The 23071-nt window shown below is 34.0% G+C and overlaps 1 protein-coding gene across 1 annotated transcript in view; it reads right to left on the bottom strand.

The window, feature by feature from the left end:
• AP3B1 (adaptor related protein complex 3 subunit beta 1) overlaps positions 1 to 23071 on the bottom strand; it is a 266465-nt gene that overhangs the window by 66564 nt on the left and 176830 nt on the right. The window contains 2 exon segments of the mRNA NM_001002974.2: positions 4649 to 4755; positions 18642 to 18711. Coding sequence (NP_001002974.1) covers positions 4649 to 4755; positions 18642 to 18711 — 177 coding nt within the window.

Genomic DNA, 23071 nt, shown 5'->3' with positions numbered 1-23071 from the left:
TCGAGCATTTGCATACCCTATTTCCTCTGTTAGTATATCATTCTTGTTCTACTCTAGCCACATAGACAAACTCTTACTATTCTCCTAGATTCAGTTCCAAGGTCAGATATAGAAATTTTTTTCTTAAAGAAAAAAAAAAATTATTTTCTAAGAGATCTTGATCAACCAGTAGCACCTAAGCAGATTTATACCTCCATTGTAGCACTTACTACAATAAAATGATTTGTCTGTTTCCTTTCCTAATCTGTGAGTTTCCTGATACCATGTTCTATAATTCACTTCCTTTACTGACTCATCTTCTTAGCCTTTTCCTTTGTTGCCTTTAAAGCATGATGTTTCCCAGAACTTCATCTGTCTCTTCTCATACCACATGACAGCCATAGAACAGAATTCAAACTTTTTCAGGCTAATTACTTCATTTACTTTTCATGAAAACATAATTGCTTAGGAAAAGTATTATTTCCATTATATAAATTCAAAAATTAGAGTTTACACAAGTCAATGAATTGCCCATAGTCATGATGATAATAACAAACTCAGCCAATAGACAATAGATAGACAACAGATAGACAGCAAGTATATGGGTTCCAAATTCAATGCATTTCCTAAATGTTGTGCTGACTTTCTAAATGAATTCTTGGTATTTTAAACTAGAACTCTTAAAAAGTATATTCCCATAGAAACCTTCTGGCTTGTGATTAGGTGCTAAAGAACCACAGGTATTATACTTCCATTATGGGTTTCATAGCATTGGGGGATTGAACCCAGAAGTCATTTCTCTGTAGAGGAAATAAAAATAGAAATAAAAATCTAAATATTAAGTAGAAATAAATATCTTAGAAATAAAATAAATAGAAATAAAAATCTTAATATTAAGTAAGCAAATTAATAAATTTTCTTATAGAAATAAAAATCTTAATATTAAGTAAGCAAATTAATAAATTTTCTTATAAAACTAATTTGAAAAGAAACATGAAAATGCAAAGAATGAGACCAGATTTCATGTTGATGTTTATCAGGAAAAAATATATCAAAAGTTTTCAGAGGTAACCTGAACTGTTGAATTCATTTTAATAGTTTTGTGTCCCAAATATATGAAAGAGTATTTAAAGCAGAAAAGACCAATTTTCACTCAAACATTTCCAAAACCAGAGGTGAACAATTTATTCTTATTTTACAATTATTCTTATATTGTCTTTTCTCCCACCTCACTTTTTTTTTCATCCCTTCTGGAAGCTGTAACATTCTGAGGATTATTCAGAGCCTGAGTTCCTGGGGCTTCATGTGTAACAATTTAGAAACTCTTAGCCTAACAATAACCTAGTAGAAAAATTCATTAATTCACTAAAAAGTTTACAGTATGTTCACTGACATACTGCTACAGGAAACGAAATGTTTCTTCATTTTTAGCCATCTGGCCAACTGTCAATTAGTTTCAACTAAGAATGGAATAAATACTGTGCCTATACATCTTGTTTTTCATACAGCTTGAAAAACTAGGCCTTTCTTTATAATGATAATGATATTCGTTGGGAATTATGTTTAAGAATCTCTGTGTTCTGAATATATAATTTAAAAAGAACAAATAGTGAATTTTTCATTTGAAAAATAGTTAGTGTGAAAAAGGAACTGTTTCACTACAAATATTTTGGTAATTTCAAAAAAAAAAATCTACCCCTATTCTACCAAATACACAAGGAAAATAAGGTTAAATAACCCACTGAAACAAATGAAAATCATCTAAGGACTAGAAAGTCATATAAACTTGGAATACAACTACTAGAAACTTCAATGTTTTGGAAAATTATGTTACTGATGGCAACACCACAACCCAAACTATTTGAGTTGCTAATACACCTATATTAGTCTGCATTTATAGTTGACACACTCATGGTGGTTCTACATACATATTAGTGCCAGCATTATTTAACTACTTCAGTACATTTCTAGTGTAATCATGGACAAGTATTTATATAGCAATATAACTATTACCTTATTGAAAATTATTTCTTTCCTTTTATTCACTAAGGGAAACATGTTGATTTTAAAATTATGGATGTACTCTTATCTATGAATTTCATTTTTGGATCCAAAAGGCTCCCATATTTGTAGACGTCCCATACCATCATATGAGCGTTGTAATTCTTGCATTTTCTTTTGATATCTTTAGTCCATTTCTTTCTAAATTCATATACATAATGAAAAACTGGCAATTAGCTTCATTAATCTTTTCAAAGTACTGTTTTGTGGGCTGGAGTTGAGATTAGGAACCATGCCGTTCTGCATCAAAACATTCTGGTTATTTCAGGATGCCTGGGTGGCTCAGCAGTAAAACATATGCCTTCAGCTCAGGGTGTGATCCCAGGATCCGGGATTGAGTCCCGCATCGGGCTCCCCTCACGGAGCCTGCTTCTCCCTCTGCCTATGTTTCTGCTTCTCTCTCCCTTTGTCTCTGATGAATAAATAAATAAATCTTTAAAAAATATATTATTTCAATAGGCTCCACTTTTTGAAGTTCTACCTTTCTCTTTGTTCAAGTTCTATCCCTTTCCTTATTTGATTGTTGCTGGTGAACTTCTGGTTGCCATTCTTATTACTACTATTTGTTTATTTTGTTAGCTTTTGGTGATGAGGTCTGAGATCCTGCTTTTTATTCAGCTGAACTTGACAGTCTTTTTTTTTTTTTTTTTTGTGAGTATAGTTTACACACAATTATACTTTCAGGTATACAACAAAATGGTTCAGCTTTGCTCTATATTATGCTATGCTCACCAGAAGTGTAGCTACCACCTGTCACCATACAAAACTATTACAATATCACTAACTGTATTCCCTAAGCTATACCTTTTATTCCCGTGACTTACTTATTTCATAACTAGAAGCCCGTATCCCCAATCTCCTCTACCCATTTTGGCAGTCCTTTTTTGGTACACTCTTTGGATGGAGTGCTTTTCCTTTCCTTTGAAAAGACCACCCCAATAAATATTTTTCTTAGTATAAAAGGGTGAGTCCTTCAATTACTTTGTGATGAATGAAACTTTATTGCAAACTTTCCTAATCTCAACCGTGTTCTTCTTACAGTTAATAAAGTATGAGAGTCTACATAGGGTCCATTATCACATCACTTTTAAAAATATTAGTTATTATTTACTGAGTAATGACAATGTGCCAGTCACTGTTCTAAGAGCTATATATTTATGATCTCATTAAAGTCATACCAATCCTATAGGGTATATATTATCTTCAGAGGAAAGTGAGGTGCAGAAAAGTTACACACCAACTTGCCCAACCACATAGCTAGTAAGTGGCTAAGCAGAGGTCTGTACCCTGGTCATCTGATACCAAAGCTCAAGTTATTTATCCATCATCTCACTGCCTCCCAAGGTTTTAGGTCCCTCCTTTCCCCTAAGGACTAACTGCTTCACTATAGATTTTTTTGACTACTACTTTCTCTTTACAGCCTACCCAAATGCTCAAGAAATATTTATTACTTAAATAAGAAAGATTTAACTGCTTCTTTTCACTGCTTTCTCCCCATCTTTTTCAATGTGCCTTTTCCTGTTAGCAAGAAGAATATCAAACTAAAACCAGATATAGTTCTTACTCATTTCTCAGCAGTTAGAGATCACACCATTCTACAACTTAAAACAACATGCTCAGCTTAATAGTATTCACTTGTGATTTCTGAACCAAATGGTCCTGATAATCACATTTGCTTTGATGGGAAAGTTTCTGTAACAATGTACAAGGATTAGGTACTCCTCTTTCTCACTTGTGGCAGAATCAGCTCTATGCTCCTCAGCTCAGATCCCCAATTACGTACCCTGCAGTACCCTGCCAGCCACAGGAACCAGTGATTAACCAGATCTATTCAAGCTACCTACCTATGTTCCCATCAGAACTTATCATTTTATCTCTTACTTTGTCAGGTTTCTGACAACAAATTAACAGGAGGTCAAGCATATCAACAGATTATACATCTCAGGCAGCATGCCTGATTTAGAGTGAAAGGTTAGTAGATATAATACGCTAACACAGAAAAAGTTATTGCAGTTTCAGATACTAGGACAGGCCGATGGTTTTGGCATTATTTTGAGATAGGCCAGTCTCTTGCCTCACTTAAAGCCATACCCCATATGTAGCATTAAAAAATTTTTTTAGAGATACTAGTGCATGTAAATAAACATATAAAGATAATTCAAAGAGAAACATAATCTTGAATTTTAAAACGAAAATGTCAGGTACTTTTAGTTGCCTCTGGTAAAAGAACAGTGTAATAGAAATAGAATGTGGGAATATAAGTCTGTTAACATAGACAATAATTCTTCATGGCAGAATTTATGTATATAAACAAACTCAATGTGGCAAAGAATGCTTGTATGTTATACATATGTAAGAGTGCCAGAGAAAAATGTACACATGATAATTAAATGTGAATAACAAGCAGAAGTCAATTATGAGGATAATGGTTTGGGTAGAGCAAATTTTAAAAGTATTTATAAAATTAAAAGCTCAGACCTAAATTGAACTTGTTCAGAGGAGACACTCTTCAAGACTAAGAATCCACTTTGATTATTTGCACTTTAATAAGAAAGATGCAATAGTATCACATGAAAACGGAGCTAGTATTATTTTGAAAATTACTTACACTGATGACTGATGAAGAAGTTGACAAGTTTAAACCTTCAAGATCAGCTATTAAGCTTGGAGAAAGAGCTGGTGTGGGAAGTACAACTGGTGTGGATACTGGGTTAACTGTAAGAAAAGGCCCAAATTAGCAAATATGCATGAAAATTTAATTCATATTATTAAAAGCTACATTTTTATTTTGTTAGTAAATCTAATTAAATTACCGTGATTAATAAATCTATGACAATTCTATTTAACATCCTGATTTAGTTAAGTTAGTATCAAGTCACGGCAGTTATTTGTCTTAGCTTTCAAAACATAATGGCAAATCCTATAACAAAATAAGGATACAAATATCCTGAGTAATAGTTTTTGAAAATTTTTATCACATAACGTTATCACTAACATTTATCATCCAGTAACTTCAGTAAAAAAGAAAAAAGGTAAAGAAACATTTTTTTCAGCTAATATAAAGAATAGCAATGGTTTTCAAGAGTTCTCTATCAGGGATCCCTGGGTGGCGCAGCGGTTTGGCGCCTGCCTTTGGCCCAGGGAGTGATCCTGGAGACCCGGGATCGAATCCCACGTCTGGCTCCTGGTACATGGAGCCTGCTTGTCTCTGTGCCCCCCCCCCCCTCTCTCTCTGTGTCTATCATAAATAAATAAAAATTAAAAAAAAAAAAGGGTTCTCTATCAGAGCCAGAAGTCTTAAAAGGGTATTTAAATCCTTTCTGTATTTCACTCTCCACTGAAATAAATACAAGGGCCCAGGATACCTAACTCACTTCTAATTATACTTTGTCAGCAAAAGCTATGTGCTAGATAGAAATTTTTGATTCTAAAACCACTAAGCACATGATATCAGGTATGTGGAAATTTGAAAATCTTTGAAGTATAGATCTCATCCTCCCCTGCTTTAAGACTCTTCAGAGGCTCACAACTATCTATAAAAGTCTAACAACTTAATTAAGTGCATAAGGTTCTCTATGATCTAGCTCGTCAGTGTCCAATAGAACTTTCTGTGAGGGGGGATGCCTGGGTGGCTCAGTGGTTTAGCGTCTGCCTTCGGCCCAGGGCGTGATCCTGGAGTCCCAGGATCGAGTCCCACATTGGGCTCCCTGCATGGAGCCTGCTTCTCCCTCTGCCAATGTCTCTGCCTGTGTGTGTGTGTGTGTGTGTGTGTGTGTGTCTCATGAATAAATAAATAAAATTAAAAAAAAAAAGAACTTTCTGTGATGATGGAAATGTTCTATAGCTATGCCGTCCAATATAGTGGACACTAGCATATATATACCTAATATACTCTTGAAATATGGCTAGTATGACTAAATAATTGCACTTCAAATTTAAATTTAAGTAGCTATGTGTGGCCATTAGGCATCATATTGGGTAACACTGGTCTCTCTCAATTTCATGAGCAACTCCTATGTTCAGCCTCTACTGATTAGTAGTTCCCATTATCTTGTTTCATGGCTTTGAGTCTTTTATATTCTATTCTCTTTACCTAAGAAGGTTCTTTTCTGCCTTGTTTACTTTGGAATGTCTACCAATTAAGGTACCACTTAGAAGTAAAGCACCAGGTGACTCACCAAAACACAGCTTATATGTGTCTTCTTTGTTCTACTTGGAATCATACCTCTCTTGTAATACAAATTTGTGTCTTTTTATTTCTACTAGTCTGTTAATATATTTTTAGTGCTTAGTAACTGCTTGATTGTTGAATGAAAATTTAAAATGTGGAAAAAGTCTTAGCTTCCAACAACTTCTCAGTTCAAAATAAGACCATAAAGGAAGTAACATTTACTTAATTTGAAAGGATTATTCAAACCATCTTTATCTCATTTAGTCTCACAATATCCTGTATTTAGGCAGAAAAAATATGAATAAAGTTAGGAATAAAAAATGATATTGCCCAAAGGAGAAAATTTTCAAAGGAAGCGTTAAATAAAATTTCAACATATACAACAGAAAAAGCAGAGTGGAGGAGGGAATGGAGCCTTTGCTTTTTCCCTTGTACCTTCAGTGTGCCTGAAACACTGCTACAAATCCCCAGGCTCCCTCAGACTTATGTTGAAAATCAATGTACATTTAGCAAGTGTCACAGGGAGTTGGGGACAGAGAGAGGGAAGACCAATGGGGATATATGGTGGTAAGAGAAAGCTTCACGAATAGGAGGAAATGAAACCCAGTTTTTAGTTAAGAAAAGGGTTTAAATAAAAGGAAAGGAAGAAGCTGGTGAATCAGTAGGTAAGAAAATACTATGAACAAAGGCTGAGAGGTGGGAACATGTAAAGCTAAGAGGGTTATATTTATCCTGTACACCAAAGGGAGCTGTTAAAAACTACCAAAAAGAGTAATGATATATGTACTGCTGGATATCAGTACAATGAACAAACTGAAAGGGAACAGTCAGGCTGGCAGTGAGGAAGAATGTTCAATAATTTATGCATGACATGAAAAGGACTAAAGATAAAAATAGTTGAGAGGGCAGAAAAAACATTTAAAGACATTTGTAAACGGAGTCATAGGGAGATTATGCCTTGCAAAGGTCATAAAACAAGTGAATGGAAGAATCACTGTGGGACCAGGAACTAGTTCTCCTATCTTGGATCAAAATATGTTGCCTTTACATGGCTTTCCAAAGGTCACTTTTCTGGTAGCTTCTAAATGTTTGTTCAGTTGTTTGTCCTTCGATCCATCCATCCAAAATATTAAATGCCCATGTAAGGGAAAAAAATGAGTAAGAAATAGCCTCTGATTCTGAATATGGCTTGTCCTAAAGACAGAGAGGAAAAGGACATCAAAAGACAAGCCACAATCTCATACTAAAGTTTCACTTAAAAAAAAAAAGACAAGCTTTTAGTATCATTTAAGAAGACAGAGGCTTTGGTATTAAAGAAATGACTATACATCTGTTCACAGGTTTGACAAGATAAAAACTTGCACTGAAAGTTAATCCTAAACTGGATTCTGAGATGAGTTGACTATGCTTACGTATTTAATTAATGTGTAAGAAAATCATGATTCTCTTAGTTAAAAAAAATAGAAAATAAAAATAACCTGGCATACAAATTAAAACCAGGTATCATTTCTACCCCTCAAAATGGCAAAGGCAACTTTTAAGTAGAAAATTCAGCATCAGTAAGGGTATAAGGAATCAGTACTCTCATACCAATACTGTGTAAGGTGGTACAAGCTTTGGGAAGGGCAATTTTATTTTATTATTTATTTTATTTTATTTTATTTTATTTTATTTTATTTTATTTTATTTTATTTTATTTTATATTTTATTTTTTATTTTATTTTATTTTATATTTTATTATTTTATTTTTATTGGAGTTCAATTTGTTAACGTATAGCATAACACCCAGTGCTCATCCCATCAAGTGCCCCCCTCAGTGGGAAGGGCAATTTTAGACAAGAGAATTCTTCAAAGCGTTTGTCCCTTACAACTCTACTCCTGGGGATTTGTATTAAGAAAACAGTAAGGGAGATAATGTAGTAACATACTTATGATGATGTATACTGCTTCACTGATTACGAAGACAAAAAAAGGAAACAGGTTAAATTTCCAACAATAGTAAACCTGTTAAACAAAATTTATTACAACAATATAAAGGATAACTATGCAGTCATTAAAAATGAAATTGTTAAAGAGTATCTATGGCAGGGAAAGGAATGTAAATGATAAATAAATGATAAAAGTATTCCAGTATGATCACATTTTGGGGCAGAGGGGATTTGCATATGAAAAGATCTGAACTGGCATGTCAGATGGTAAACCCAGGGTATTTGGATTACAAATCCATTTTCTTTTTATTTTTAAAACTTTCTGCAAAAACACTTTTTTCTTTACTGAAGTACAGTTGACTCTTGAGGAACACAGGTTTAAACTGTGAGGGTCCACTTACACATTTTTTTTGGACGCAGTATAATGCTAAAAATGTATTTCCTCTTTCTTATGATTTTCTTAATAACACTTGTTTTTCTTTATTTTAAGAACATGATATATAATACCAATAACATACAAAATATGTGTAAACTGACTGTGTTATTAGTAAGGCTTCTAGTCAACAGTGAACTATTAGCAGTTAAATCTTTGAAGATTCAAAAGTGATAATGTGGATGTTAGTGTCCCTTAACCTCCACATTGTTCAAGAGTCAACAATATATTTAATTATAAGATAATTATACAATTATTCTTCTGATCAAAGTTTTGCATCAAACTTAGGAATACATAAAAGTTTTAATATATACTGGTTTAATATGAAGCTTTTTAACTTGTTAAATGTAATTGCTTGTTGCTCCAATATTATCATCATCTCCATCATAGGTAACATCGTTATATAATGCTTATCACATGCCCAGCAGAATTTTAAGGACTTTTACATTTATCAACTCATTTAATCCATTTATAAGCCTAAGAAGTATTACTATTATCCCAAGAGCACAGTAAGCTTAAGTAACTTGTCCAACATTACCCTGCTGGTAATTAAAAGAACCGGGATTCAAACTCAGACACTCCAGCTCCATTGTTTCCTCAGTCACTCCATTCCACTGCCTCTATTACAATTTATTCCACAATATGATATCATAGACCATAACGTTTATGACATCTGAAGCATGATTACTGGTGGCTGATAAAAATTTTTAAGAGTTAGTTGTACCAATAGTATAATTACATAGGTTTATATTTCTTTTCTTTTTTTTTTAATTTATTTATGATAGTCACAGAGAGAGAGAGAGAGAGAGGCAGAGACACAGGCAGAGGGAGAAGCAGGCCCCATGCACCGGGAGCCCGACGTGGGACTTGATCCCGGGTCTCCAGGATTGCGCCCCGGGCCAAAGGCAGGCGCCAAACTGCTGCGCCACCCAGGGATCCCAGGTTTATATTTCTTATAAAAGAACACAGGGTATGATTGTTTTTTTATGATCATCCTGTCAAGATCACATGGTATGGAGTACTAAAAGATATCTTCATTTTCAGAAATATAAAATATCCTAGGAACTCTCAAACTATAATGGGAGAAACAGAGTTCCTTGGTAGTGGCAATGTTGTATACATTTAAAATCTCCAGCATGCAGCAGCTTGTTATATGATAACAAGCACCCAATAAATGTTTTCTGAAAGAAGACATAGATAAATTTTAGTACTTACAGTTTTCCTAGTATATGAAATGCAAAACCTCTGTGGATTATAATGTGTCTCTCAGATAAAACTTAAGGAATGTTTTTGACCCTCCTTCAAAATTAATCTAATTCTCACAGCTGAGAACTCAAGCTATTACTGAAGAGTGACTTTTAGTTTCTGATTAACAAACTATTTATCATGGACAATGGAGAACTACTATAGACTAATAAGCAGCATAAATGATGTCAGCATCTTAAGAACCATTGTCAACAAAGCTTCTCTCCCCTAACACTCTGCTTATCTTTATGTCTGAGCTCAAATCACAGTTCTTCCAAAAGGGTCTCTGTAGCTTTTTAATTGGTTTTTGTTTCCCTCTTCATTGATTCATATTTTGTGCCTTTTTTGTTCGGGTATCTGTGCCCTGAACTAGATATTAGTCTCTAGAAGAGATGACTAAATTCTATTTATCTGTTCCAGCAAACAAAAAAGGATATCTAGCAAAGTACTCTTACACTTAGCAGACAATCCACAAATATTTGCTGAACTGACATCTTAAAAAGAGAGGTTTCAAGTGTCATTTCTGACAAACACAGAATAAAAGATTTTTAAAGAAATAGTTATCAGGTATTAAAAGCAAACAGAAATATATCCTATGTTAAGTTAAAATTTGTCAGGATGAAATTTCCTTGCAATTAAAAAGAATCTTACGTTTCAGTTCTCAAAACTTACATTTTATTATTTTTATTTTTAAATTTAAATTCAATTAATTAACATATATTATTGGTTTCAGAGGTAGAGGTTAGTGATGCATCAGTTTTATGTAACACCCAATGATCATTACATCACATGCCCTCCTTAATGCCCATCATCCAGTTACCCCAGCTCCCTACTATTCTCCCCTCCAGCAACCCTCTAGTTTGTTTCCTAGAATCAAGTCTCTTTTTATTTGTCTCCCTCTCTGATTTTGTTATTTTTCCCTCTTCCTCTATGATTCTGTTGTTTCTTAAATTCCACATATGAGCAAGATCATATAGTTGTATTTCTCTGATTATTTCACTTAGCATATTTACCCATGTGTTGCAAATACCAAGACTTCATTCTTTTAGATGGCTGAGTAGTATTCCATTGTGTGTGTGTGTGTGTGTGTGTACACATACACACCATCTTTTCTTTATCCATTCACCTGTCTATGGACATCTGGGCTCTTTCCATAGTCTGGCTATTGTGAACATTGCTGCTATAAACATTGGGGTGCAGGTGCCCCTTTGATTCACTACATTTATACCCTTGGGATAAATACCCAGTAATGCAATTGCAGAGTTGTACGGTAGCTCTATTTTCAACTTTTTGAAGAGGCTCCATACTGTTCTCCAGAGTGGCTACCTGCTTGCATTCCCACTAACAATATATGAGAGTTCCTCTTTCTCTGCATCCCCGCCAACATTTGTCATTTCTTGACTTGTTATTTTTAGCCATTCTGACTGGTGTGGGGAGGGTATCTCATTGTGGTTTTGATTTCTATTTCCCTGATGCCCAGCGACGTGAAGCATTTTTTCATGTCTTCTGCCCATTTCTTGATTGGATTGTTTGTTCTTTGGAAGTTGAGTTTGACAAGTTCTTTAGAGATTCTGGATACTAGCTCTTCATCTGATATGTCATTTGCAAATATTTTCTCCCATTCTGTCGACTATCTTTTGGTTGACTGTTTCTTTTGCTGTGCAAAAGCTTTCTATCTTGATGAAGTAGTTCCCCAATAGTTCATTTCAATATAGTTCATTTGAAAATAGTTCATTTGAACCCCAATAGTTCATTTTTGCCATTGTTTACCTTACCTTTGGGGACAGGTCTAGTGAGAAGTTGCTGGGGTCGAGGTCGTGAAGGTTGCTGCCTGTCTCCTCTAGGATTTTGAAGGATTTCTGTCTCACATTTAGGTCCTTCATCCATTTTGAGTTTATTTTCGTATATGGTGTGAGGAAACGGTCCAGCTTCATTTTGCATGTGGCTGTCCACTTTTCCCAATACCATTTGTTGAAGACACTGTCTTTTTTCCATTGGTTATTTTTTCCTGCCTTGTCAAAGATTAGTTGACCATAGAGTTGAGGGCCCATTTCTGGGTTCTCTATTCTGTTCCACTGATCTATGTGCCTATTTTTGTGCCAGTACCATGCTGTCTAGATTACAGCTTTGTAATTGAGCTTGAAGTCGTTACCTGCCATGTGCCATTCTAAGTACTAGGAATAGCAGTAAAACAGACAAGCATCTTATTCTCATGGAACTTGCATCGTAATTTGGTGAGACAGATAATAAGCTAGTACTACACATATTTATGGTAATTTCAGATAGTGAAAAATGCTGTGAAAACAATCAAGACTGATCAGTGAAGATGTGTAAAAGAAGATGACTTTTGAGCTGGTATTTGAAAGATAAGAAGCCCTAAGAAAATCTGAAGAAGTGTTCTTGGGTAACAGCAGTACAAAGGCTCTTGACAGGAATGAGACTGGTATATTTAGGAAATGCAAAAGAGCACCATGGATAAGAAGCAGGCAGGAGTCAGATCACCTAAATGTCTTAGAAACTTAGGAATATGGACTTTAACTGTAAAATTAAGCCATTAAAATAAGAGGTCTTAAAAAAGAAAGTAAAATCTGATTTTCCTATTTTGTCTGTAGGATAAATTCCTAAAAAAGAATTGCTACATCAAAGAATGTGTGCAATTTAAGTTTTGGCAAATATTGCTAAAATGACTCTAAAAACTGCACCTATTTTTATTCCTATCAAAAACATGTGTAGGACGCCTGTTTCTCCAAACCTTAGCAACACTGGCTATTGCTTTAAAATCTTTGCCAATAGGTTAAAAATTATGTAAACCTGTAAAATCTTTGCCAATAGTGAAAAATGATACAAATTTGGCTCAAACTTTATAATTTTATTCAGGCATATATTATAGTGACTTGATATGTTTATACATTACAGCATGATACCACAATAACTCTAGTTATCATCTGCCACCATACAAAGTTGTTATAACTTTATAATTGACTTTATGCCTTATGTTGTACCTTAATATTCCCATGCCTTATGCCTTATTTATAACTGGAAGTTTGTACCTCTTAAACCCCTTTACCTATTTCAACTGCCCCTCAGAGCCTCCCTATTCTGGTTACTGACTTCTGTATCTGAGTCTGTTTCTATATTGTTTGTTCATTTATTTTTGCTTTTCAGATTCCATATATAAGTGAAATCACACAGTATTTCTCTTTCTCTCATTTATTTCACTTAGCATAACAACCCCTAGGTCCATCCATGTTGTTGCAAATGGCAAGACTTCATTTTTTTTTATGGCTGAGTAATATTTCTAAGTCTGTATATCACATCATATCCTCTGTATCAATTTATCTATCAGCGGACAGTTAAGTTGCTTCCATACCTTGGTGAATGCAAATGCTGCTGCAGTGAACATAGAGGTGCATATATCTTTGGACAGATACCCAGAAGCAGGATTGCTAGATTGTATGGTATTTCTATTTTTAATTTTTTTGAGGAACTTCCCTACTGTTTTCCATAGTGGTTGTACCAATTTACTTTTCCACCAATAGTGTATGAGCGTTCCCTTCTCTCTACTTCCTCATTAATATTTGTGGGTTTTTTGTGTTTTTACTAATAGCTAATCTGACAAGTGTGAGGTAGTGTCTCATTTGTTTGGTTTGCTTGAAGCAATGATTTTTTTTTTATTTTTTTTAAAGTTTTTATTTTAATCATTCAGTGCTCATGACAAGTGTACTCCTTAATCCCTAACACCTATTCCACCTATCCTCCCATCCATCTCCCCTCTGGTAACCACCAATTTGTTCTCCCTAGTTGAGAGTCTGTTTATTGATTTGTTTCTTTTTTCCCCACTGTTAGCTTGTTTTGTTTTTAAAATTCTACATATGAGTGAAATCATAAGGTATTTGTCTTTCTCTGACTGACTTATTTCACTTAGCATTATACTCTCCAGCTCCATCTATGTTGTTGCAAATGGCAAAATTTCATTCTTCTTTATGGTTAACATTCCTGTGTGTGTGTGTGTGTGTGTGTGTGTGTGCGCACGCACATGTAAACACATATTACATCTTCTTTATCCATTCATCAATCAATGAACACTTAAGCTGCTTCCATATCTTATCTTGATTACTGTAAATAATGCTGCTATAAAATAGGGTATACTTGTGTGTATCCCTTTGAATTAGTGTTTTTGTGTTATTTGGGTAAAACACACAGTAGTCTGATTGCTGGATCATAGGGTAGTTCCATTTTTAACTTTTTGAGGAAACTCCACACTATTTTCCAGAGTGGCTGTAAAGGTTTGTATTCCTACCAAGAGTGCATGTGGGTTCTTTTTTCTCCACATCCTCACCAATACTTGCTTCTTGAGTTTTGATTCTAGCCATTCTGACAGGTATGAGGTTGATACCTCTTTGTAGTTTTGATTTGCTTTTAGTAAGTGATGATGAACACCCTTTCATGTGTTTGTTGGCCATCTGTATGCCTTCTTTGGAATAATGTCTATACAAGTCCTCTGCCCACTTTTTTAATCAGTTTTTTTTTTTTTTTAAGATTTATTTATTTTAGGGATCCCTGGGTGGCACAGTGGTTTGGCGCCTGCCTTTGGCCCAGGGCGTGATCCTGGAGACCCGGGATCGAATCCCACGTCGGGCTCCCGGTGCATGGAGCCTGCTTCTCCCTCTGCCTATGTCTCTGCCTCTCTCTCTCTCTCTCTATCATAAATAAATAAAAAAAAATTTAAAAAAAAGATTTATTTATTTTAGAGAGAAAGGGAAAGCGTGCACGTGAGTAGGGGGAAAGGCAAAGGGAGAGAATCTTCAAGCAGAACCGCTGCTAAGCATGTAGCCTGACTCGGGGCTCAGTTTCATGACCCATGAGATCATGCATGACCTGAGGTGAAATCAAGAGTTGGAGGTTTAACCGACTGAACCACCCAGGTGCTCCAATCAGGTTGTTTGTTCTTTTAACATTAAGTTGGGTAAGTTCTTAACCCCTCACTGGATGCAGGTTTTGCAAATATCTTCTTCTGTTCATGGGTGTCTTTTCGTTTGATTGATGGTTTCTGTACAAAGGCTTTTTTGTTTAATGTAAACTCATTTGTTTACTTTAGCTTTTGTTACCCTTGTCTGAGGAGACTGGTTCAAATAAACTAAGACTGGGGATGCCTGGGTGGCTCAGTGGTGAGCATCTGCCTTCAGCTCAGGGTGTGATCCTGGAGTCCCAGGATCGAGTCCCATATCAGGCTCCTGGCATGGAGCCTGCTTCTCCTTCTGCCTGTGTCTCTGCCTCTCTCTCTCTCTGTATTCTCATGAATAAATAAATAATACTTAAAAAAACAACAACAACAACAACTAAGACTGGTGTTAAAAGGTTTACTTCCTACAAGTTTTATGGTTCCAGGTCATACATTCAAGTCTTTTTTTTTTTTTAATATTTTATTTATTTATGACAGATAGTGTCAATAGTGAAAAATGGTTTATTTATTTGGGCCAAAGGCAGGCACCAAACCACTGCGCCACCCAGGGATCCCCATACATTCAAGTCTTAAATCCACTTTGAATTTACTCTGTATATGGTATAAGATAGTGGTCCAGTTTCATTCTTCAGCATGTAGCTGTCCAGTATTCTCAAACCATTTATTAAAGAGACTTTTTAATAATGTACATTCATGCCTCCTTTGTCTTAAATTAATTGGCCATATTTGCATGGGTTTATTTCTGGGCTCTGTATTTTGTTCTGATCTATGTGTCTGCTTTTGAACCAGTATCACACTGTTTTGATTATTATAGCTTTGTAGTATAGTTTGAAATCAGGGAGTATAGTACCTCCAGCTTTATTTTTATTTTTTAACTTTTTATTTAAGTTCAATTTAGTTAACATATAGTGTATTACTAGTTTCAGAAATAGAATTTAATAATTTCTCAGTTGCATAGAACACCCAGTGCTTATTCTACCAAGTGCCCTCCTTAATGCCAATTACCTCACCCCCACCTCCCTTCCAGCAACCCTCAATTTGTTCACTAGACTTAAAAGTCTCTTATGATTTGCCTCCTTCTCTGTTTTTATCTTATTTCATTTTTCTTTCCTCTCCCTTATGTTCATCTGTTTTGTTTCTTAAATTCCACATATCGGTGAAACCAAACAGTATTTGCCTTTCTCTCACTTATTTCTCTTAGCATAATACCCTTTAGTTCCATCCATGTTGTTGCAACTGGCAAAATTTCATTCTTTTATATAGCTGAATAATATTCCATGGTGTGTGTGTGTGTACAGTGTAATAATTATAATGTAATCATTCTATTCAGATTTTCAACTTCTTCATAATTCAGTCTTAGAGGGTTTTGTGTTTCTTGTACATGTACATACACACACACACACACACACACCAATTCTTCTTTATCCATTTATCTGTCAGGGGGCATCAGCTTTGTTCTTTTTCAAGATTGCTTTGGCTCTTTGGATTCTTTAGTGGTTCTACAAAAAGTTTAGGAATCTTTGTTCTAGTTCTGTGAAAAATGTCATTGGTATTTTGATATGGAGTTTACTGACTGTATGTTAGTTGTGGTAATATGGACATTTTGACAATATAAATTCTTCCTAGCCATGAGCATAGTATATATTTTCACTTACTTAAGTTGTTTTCAATTGCTTCCACCAATGTCTTATAGTTTTCAGAGTACTGGTCTTTCAATTCCTGGGTTATATTTATTCCTAGGTATTTCATTATTTTTGGTACAATTATAAATGAGATTGCTTTCTTAATTTCTCTTTCTGATAGACCACTATTAGTGTAGAGAAATGCAATGAATTTCTGTATGTTAATTTCATATCCAGTGATTTTACTCAATTCATTTATTAGGTCTAATAGTTTTTTTTGGTGGAGTCTTTTTTCTATATATAATATCCTATCATCTTTAACTTTTAAAGAATTTAACTTTTTCCTTTCAAATCTGGATGACTTCTATTTCTTTTTCTTGCCTGACTGCTGTGGCTTCCAATACTACGAAGAATAAAAGTGGCAAGAGTGAGCATCCTTGTTTTGTTCCTGATCCTAGAGGAAAAGCTTGAAGCTTTTTAAAGTTGAGTATTATGTTAGCAGTGAGTTTGTCATATACAGCTTTTATTATGTTGGGGTACATGCCTTCTATACCCCACACTGTTGAGAATTTTTACTCATAAATGGATGCTGAATTCTGTCAAATGCTTCTTCTGCATCTACTGAGATGATCATGTAATTTTTATCCTTTTTGTTAATGTGTATCATGTGGATTGATTGCACTTGTAGAACCATCCTTGCATCCCTGGAATGAAGTACACCTGATCATGGGGGATGATCCTTTTAATTTACTATTGAATTGAGTCTGGTAATATTTTGTTGAGAATTTCTGAATTTATGTGCATTATGGATACTGGCCTATAAAGGGGCCTCTGATTTTGGTATAGAGGTAATGCTGGCCTTTAAAGTAAATTTGGTGGCATTCCTTTCTTTTCAATTTTTTCTAATACTTTGAGAAAGATAGGTACCAACACTTGTTGAAATGTTTGGTAGAATTTACCCGTGAAGCTGTCTGGTCCTGGACTTTCATTTTGGGGGGGTTTTAAAACTACTGATTCAATTTCATTACTTGTAATCAGTCTATTCAGATTTTCAATTTCTTCATGATTCAGTCTTAGAGGGTTCTGTGTTTCTTGGAATCCATTTCTTCTAGGTTTCCTATTTTGTTGGTGTGCAATTGTTCACAGGGTCCAACTTTATGTTTAATTTCTTTTTGCTATGTATTTCTTTGTAATTTCTCTGTATTAAGAATTTGTCATGACAACTGAAAATAGGTCAGGTAAACAATAGAACAGTTGTATTTATGACAGAATCAGACAATCTAAAAATGTAACTTACCTCTAGTATGGAAAATTTATATTGCAAAATGACAGTAGTCTAATATTCATGATATTTTACTTGTTACTCTTTTTTCTGCCCAAAATCTCCCTCCCAATGAAGTTAGCTCCACTAACTTTTTCACAATGCAAAAGTACTTAAAAGGAAATAATGAATATACCTTTGTACACTTGGGTAAGTATATGTGTAAGAATATAAAAGTTCTTTTAAGTGGATCTGTTAGGACAAAGATTTTTTGTAGTTAAAATACTAATATAGCCACATTAGCATCCAAAAGCTTTGCACTCATTTCTGTTCCTACCAAAAGTGTGGCAAGTAGAACACAGTTGTGTTCTGTACATTTCCAATTACTCTCCTAATTCCCCACACCTCCTTAAGATTGATGTTTCAATCCTCAATCAACAATTAACAATACTGAAGCTGTGAGATACGGATAATTATCTACTAAAACAAGTATAAATTATTAAAGCAAAAGATCTTAAACTGAATTTGGTGTACCTTTATTTGACCAGTTGTATTTATTCGTTTGATGCAAAACTGATAACTTGACTAGATGAAAGAAAAGATACTAAAAGAACTAATTTCTAGAACTTTCTTGCCTTTTTCATCTATAAACCTTTCATAATAGAAGATATATTTTGAGACGTGTAAATAAAAGGTACTATAAAAATAAAAACTACTAGTACTGGGGCACCTGTGTGATTAAGCAGGTTAAGTGTCTGATTCTTAATTTTGGCTTAGGTCATCATCTCAAGGTTATGAGATTGAGCCCCATGTGGGGCTCTGAGCTGGGTGTGCAGTTTGCTTAAGACTGCCTCTACTTTGGCCCCTCCCCTCCAACCCCTCCCGGGTGCATGAAGGTCCATGCTCTCTCTTACAAAACATAAAAACAAAAAAACTACTACTAAAAAGAGAAGAAAAAATTTAAATTTCAACACTTACAATCATCCAGATCTAGAAGTGAAACATCTTTGGTAAGATTTCTATCTTCCTTTGTTTTTTTTTCTTTCTCCTATAGATAAGAAATATTTAATTTATTGCATATTCTGTTAAAAAGTCAATGAAGTAATTCTTAATGTTTCAGAACAAACATTTATTTGCTCCACTTAGCCTTCCAAGAAAAAAATCAAGTTAAGCTCTCTGTATGGTTATATGGACTATATATATATATTTTTTAATTTATTTACTCATGAGAGACACAGAGAGAGAGAGACAGAAGCAGAGACACAGGCAGAGGGAGAAGCAGGCTCCATGCAGGGAGCCTGACATGGGACTCAATCCTGGGTCTCCAGGATCATGCCCTGGGCTGAAGGCGACGCTAAACCACTGAGCCACCCAGGCTGCCCTGGACTGTATTTTTTAATCAAAATTTTCATTTTAGGTAATATACAGTATTTCTTCTCCACCATTAAAACTGTTATTTTTAAATATTTTATTTAAAGATTATAAAGGTCCATTAGAAGAAAATCTAAAGGTAAATATTTTGTGATCTGACAACTTTTGCTAAAAATGTAAAATAACATAAAATGGCTCTTTGGTAGAAAGTGTACAAACATCTTGAAAATAATTTTTAAACAAGTTGATTTAATTAAGAAAAGAAAGTGCTCAACCAATATAAGCTTAGCTCTGAAATTCTCAAGAGTCTTGTGATAGAAAGGCTTTTCTGGGATGTAGTTTGTGACAGGCATTGTACTAGGTACTTTATATTTCAACAGTGGGTTCCATCAGACTCCTTCAGCCCAAAAGTATTCATTAAAATCTACAAATGACATTTTCAGACTCTCACTCTTACATGAAAAGTATTAATTTACTTTATTGTTTTCTTTTGGGGAGAACAAGTATTTTAAAACATATCTGCACATATTTAGGATTTTCTCTACCTCAGATTTGCTTATTCAATCTACTATATTTTTGAAATGTGGATAATCATGAACTAGAAAACAGTACCCCTAAGCCTGAGGTATTCACAGTTTGGTCAGAGATTGAGAAGAGAAGTGACATATAAATAAAGAAAAAAATATGTATATAGCAGTTTTTTTTTTAAAGAACAAATTAAGTTCAGTAATGAGTAGCATTATAAAAAAAGGTCAACAAAGATTAGGACGCTAAATATTTGGACCAAAGTTACTTACCTTTATAAAGTATACTTTTTATATTAGGATGCTAAATATTTGGACCAAAGCTACTTACCTTTATAAAGTATACTTTTTATACTAAATCTCAAATTAAAGGTCAAACTTAAGTTTTTGCTAAAATGTTTTTGTTCATTTACTCAATCATTCATTCATCCAACAAACATGTAAAGACTTTTTAACAGGTATCATATTCTGCACTAAGCAAAGGAAGTAATACAGCTAACACATAGTTCCTGCCTTCAGATAACTTAGAATCTGATAAAGGAATTTACAGCTTATCTATACAAATCATTATAAGTATTTCTGAAGTTTTCCTCTAACCACAGAAAGGTATCACCAAAGCAAAAGGTTGATTACCATCATTTAAAGTCTACACCATGTTAGAGCTCTTAAAATGGTGAAAATACATGGATACATCAATTACATGTTAGGTAACATTTTAAAATGATCTTAAGTTCTGCTACTTTTTTCCCTTATGCCAAAACTCAAAACAAATTATTTTCAAGTATCATACAATAATACACATTACAATACTAACTAAATACATCAGCATTGATTTTCTTCATGAGAATAATTGTTTCTGCCACTGAAAACTTCAAACTATCTAGGTGGATTTTAATTTTCACTCATTAGTTAAAAACAAAGCAAACAATATTTGCTCCTCTTTCAAAACCTAAAATGAATAATTATTTCTAGGACTGGAGAAAAAAATGTTAATTTTGAATCTGGAATGAAATAAAAACAGGTTCAGAATGAAAATGTCGTCTCAACTAGAATATCATTCCTGTGAAGAAAGAACATAACAAAAAGAGCTTAACACCATGTGACTTATCAAAATACTATGCTGAGCACAATGGGTATAGCTTCCTAATAAGTTACGATGGTGCATGACTGTCTTTATGGAACTGTAACCTTCCCACCTGAAAAATTAGAAACGTATCAAATCAAGATAAAGTTAAAGCTGGAAACAAGTCTATATCTTATTTTCTACTTCAACAGCTAAGAGTGTGTAACAATATCTATTAAATACACATCAGGTCACATACAACATAGGACAGAGCTGCATATGAAATTGACATAATCTCTTATTAGAAGTCTAAAACAGAAAGAAAAAAGGCTCTCAAAAGGACAGAATTTCATTGACTTTCTGAGAAGAGCAAATAACCGGTGACTGAAATACAACATTAGCAATAGATAACGGTCATTTCTACTGAATTGAAAAAGCCTTGCATTCCAAATCAAGGCTATAAAAAGCTTCGTGATGTGTTTGGCATTCCTCTCTTATATTATATTTCATTTTTCATTTAAAAAATTCATAGTAAGTTCAAAACATTTTCATACTTAAAGGATCTCCTATAAAAATAAAAATCTGAATTCTAAACAAAGAAGTTAAGAGCCCTATTCCATCAAACATTTCTCCATTTGCAATTCATCTTGGTAATAGAGACAGAACCTGGGTAAATGCATATAGGACTTGAGGCAGGAGATTTTTCTTGCTCAATGCATAATTCATGTGCTCCGCCTGCAAAGTGTGTAAAATGAGAATTTCACACCGCAGCACGAGCCATGGAGCTGCAGAGAAAAGGCAGATGAAATCATATTTTACTGTGTGAATTTTATTTCTTACCCTCCTAATATTTATACAAAACCATCACTGACAAACCAAACACACTGACAGATCACCCGCTGCTTCCGTTGTGTTAGTACTTGAGAGGAGGTCAGGCAGAAAGATAGACAATCTGTTTTTGTATATTTGTTTAAATAGAGGATTAGGTTTTTAACAGCTGAGTGGCTGTATTAGACTTTTATAAGGACAACAGCAACTGATCCTAAAATCTCACTACAAAAATACCTAGTCATCAATTCATCACCCTCAAATCTCCATTTTGTTTCTATGGTGTTCGATTATACACCTCAACACATCAACATTTTCAAAATAAATCACAAAGTCACCGGTTAAGAAATTGATTTCTATTTAATATAATTCATTTCAGGTAATTAAAAAAGATCCTGGAACTACTTATTAAGCTCCAAATAATACAAATAAAATATGTAATAATATATCTGTAAAGATTATTTTATGTATTATGCATGTTCATTTCATGCTGATTAAAAAAAAAAAAGCAAGTAGAAAAAAGATATGAAACAACAAGCACCAAATATACTTCCTAAGGGGAAATTATTGTAAAGATTGAAATTGAAAATGATAAAATAGGATAAGTGGTATGTAAACTTTTGTCAAACTCATATTGTACTTTGAAATCAACAAAAATTCAAGGCTAATTTTTAGCCTCACAGGGCAACATATTTACATGAAATGTTTTCAATTAGAATGACCAACCAAGGAAAATGACTCTCTTGCCTTCAAGTCATCTAACAAATCTGATTTTAAAAATCTGATGCTCACACTCCCAATGGGCTTTAAAACAAAAGTATGCTGTCATTAAATTGAGACTTCTTTACAAATCAGAAGTAGTCTAAACTGTTAAACAACTCTTCCCTATTAGATTACACCTACTTCAATAAGAAAGCTTCTTAATGGCATTCACTTTGATTTACAGATCAACTCAGGTGAAATGGTATTTCTGTTCTGGAGTACTTAAAATATAAAGTAAATTGGGAATGACATAGATTTAAAAAGGCAAGGTTTTGAACTATGAGTCTAAAACCAATATTCTACAATATGCACAGAAGATATGTAATTGCAACATACATAAGTACTTGTACAAACACAAGTAAAATTTGTTTTCTATTTCTCAAGTGGGGTAGGACACCAATTGGAAAATAGTTTCTTTCACTCTTATTCATGATCTGTTCACAGTACCTGCCAATTTTATTTCAATAATCTTTAACATGGCAGATCTTTTACTAAGCCATATCTTAACATTTACTAATATCTAAATAGACTCTAGTCACAGTAACAGTGACTAGTCTATGGTGCACTTAAGAGATTTAATCCCCCCCAAACGGATTAGTAAAGTTTTATGAGATCCATGTAACCTGTGATAAAGATTACTGACAGCATCTCAAACACTGCTATGTATTTATAGATAGTACTGCTTTCCTTCACAGCTAGTACATATATTAATCTTTTGATTCATATAGGAAATGCTCTTAACATGAAATGTTAAGTGCAAGGATGTTATATGTATTTATTTCTACTGACAGATTATATTTTATACAGAGCTTATATATAATTAAAATGTTGCTAATATTTACAAAGAAAATGCACAGTTA

The sequence above is a fragment of the Canis lupus genome, chromosome 3 (genome assembly GCF_011100685.1).
Source record: "Canis lupus familiaris isolate Mischka breed German Shepherd chromosome 3, alternate assembly UU_Cfam_GSD_1.0, whole genome shotgun sequence".
Classification (NCBI taxonomy): Eukaryota; Metazoa; Chordata; class Mammalia; order Carnivora; family Canidae; genus Canis; species Canis lupus.
The sequence above is the reverse complement of the archived record's forward strand: the minus strand, read 5'-3'. Positions and strand labels throughout refer to the sequence as shown.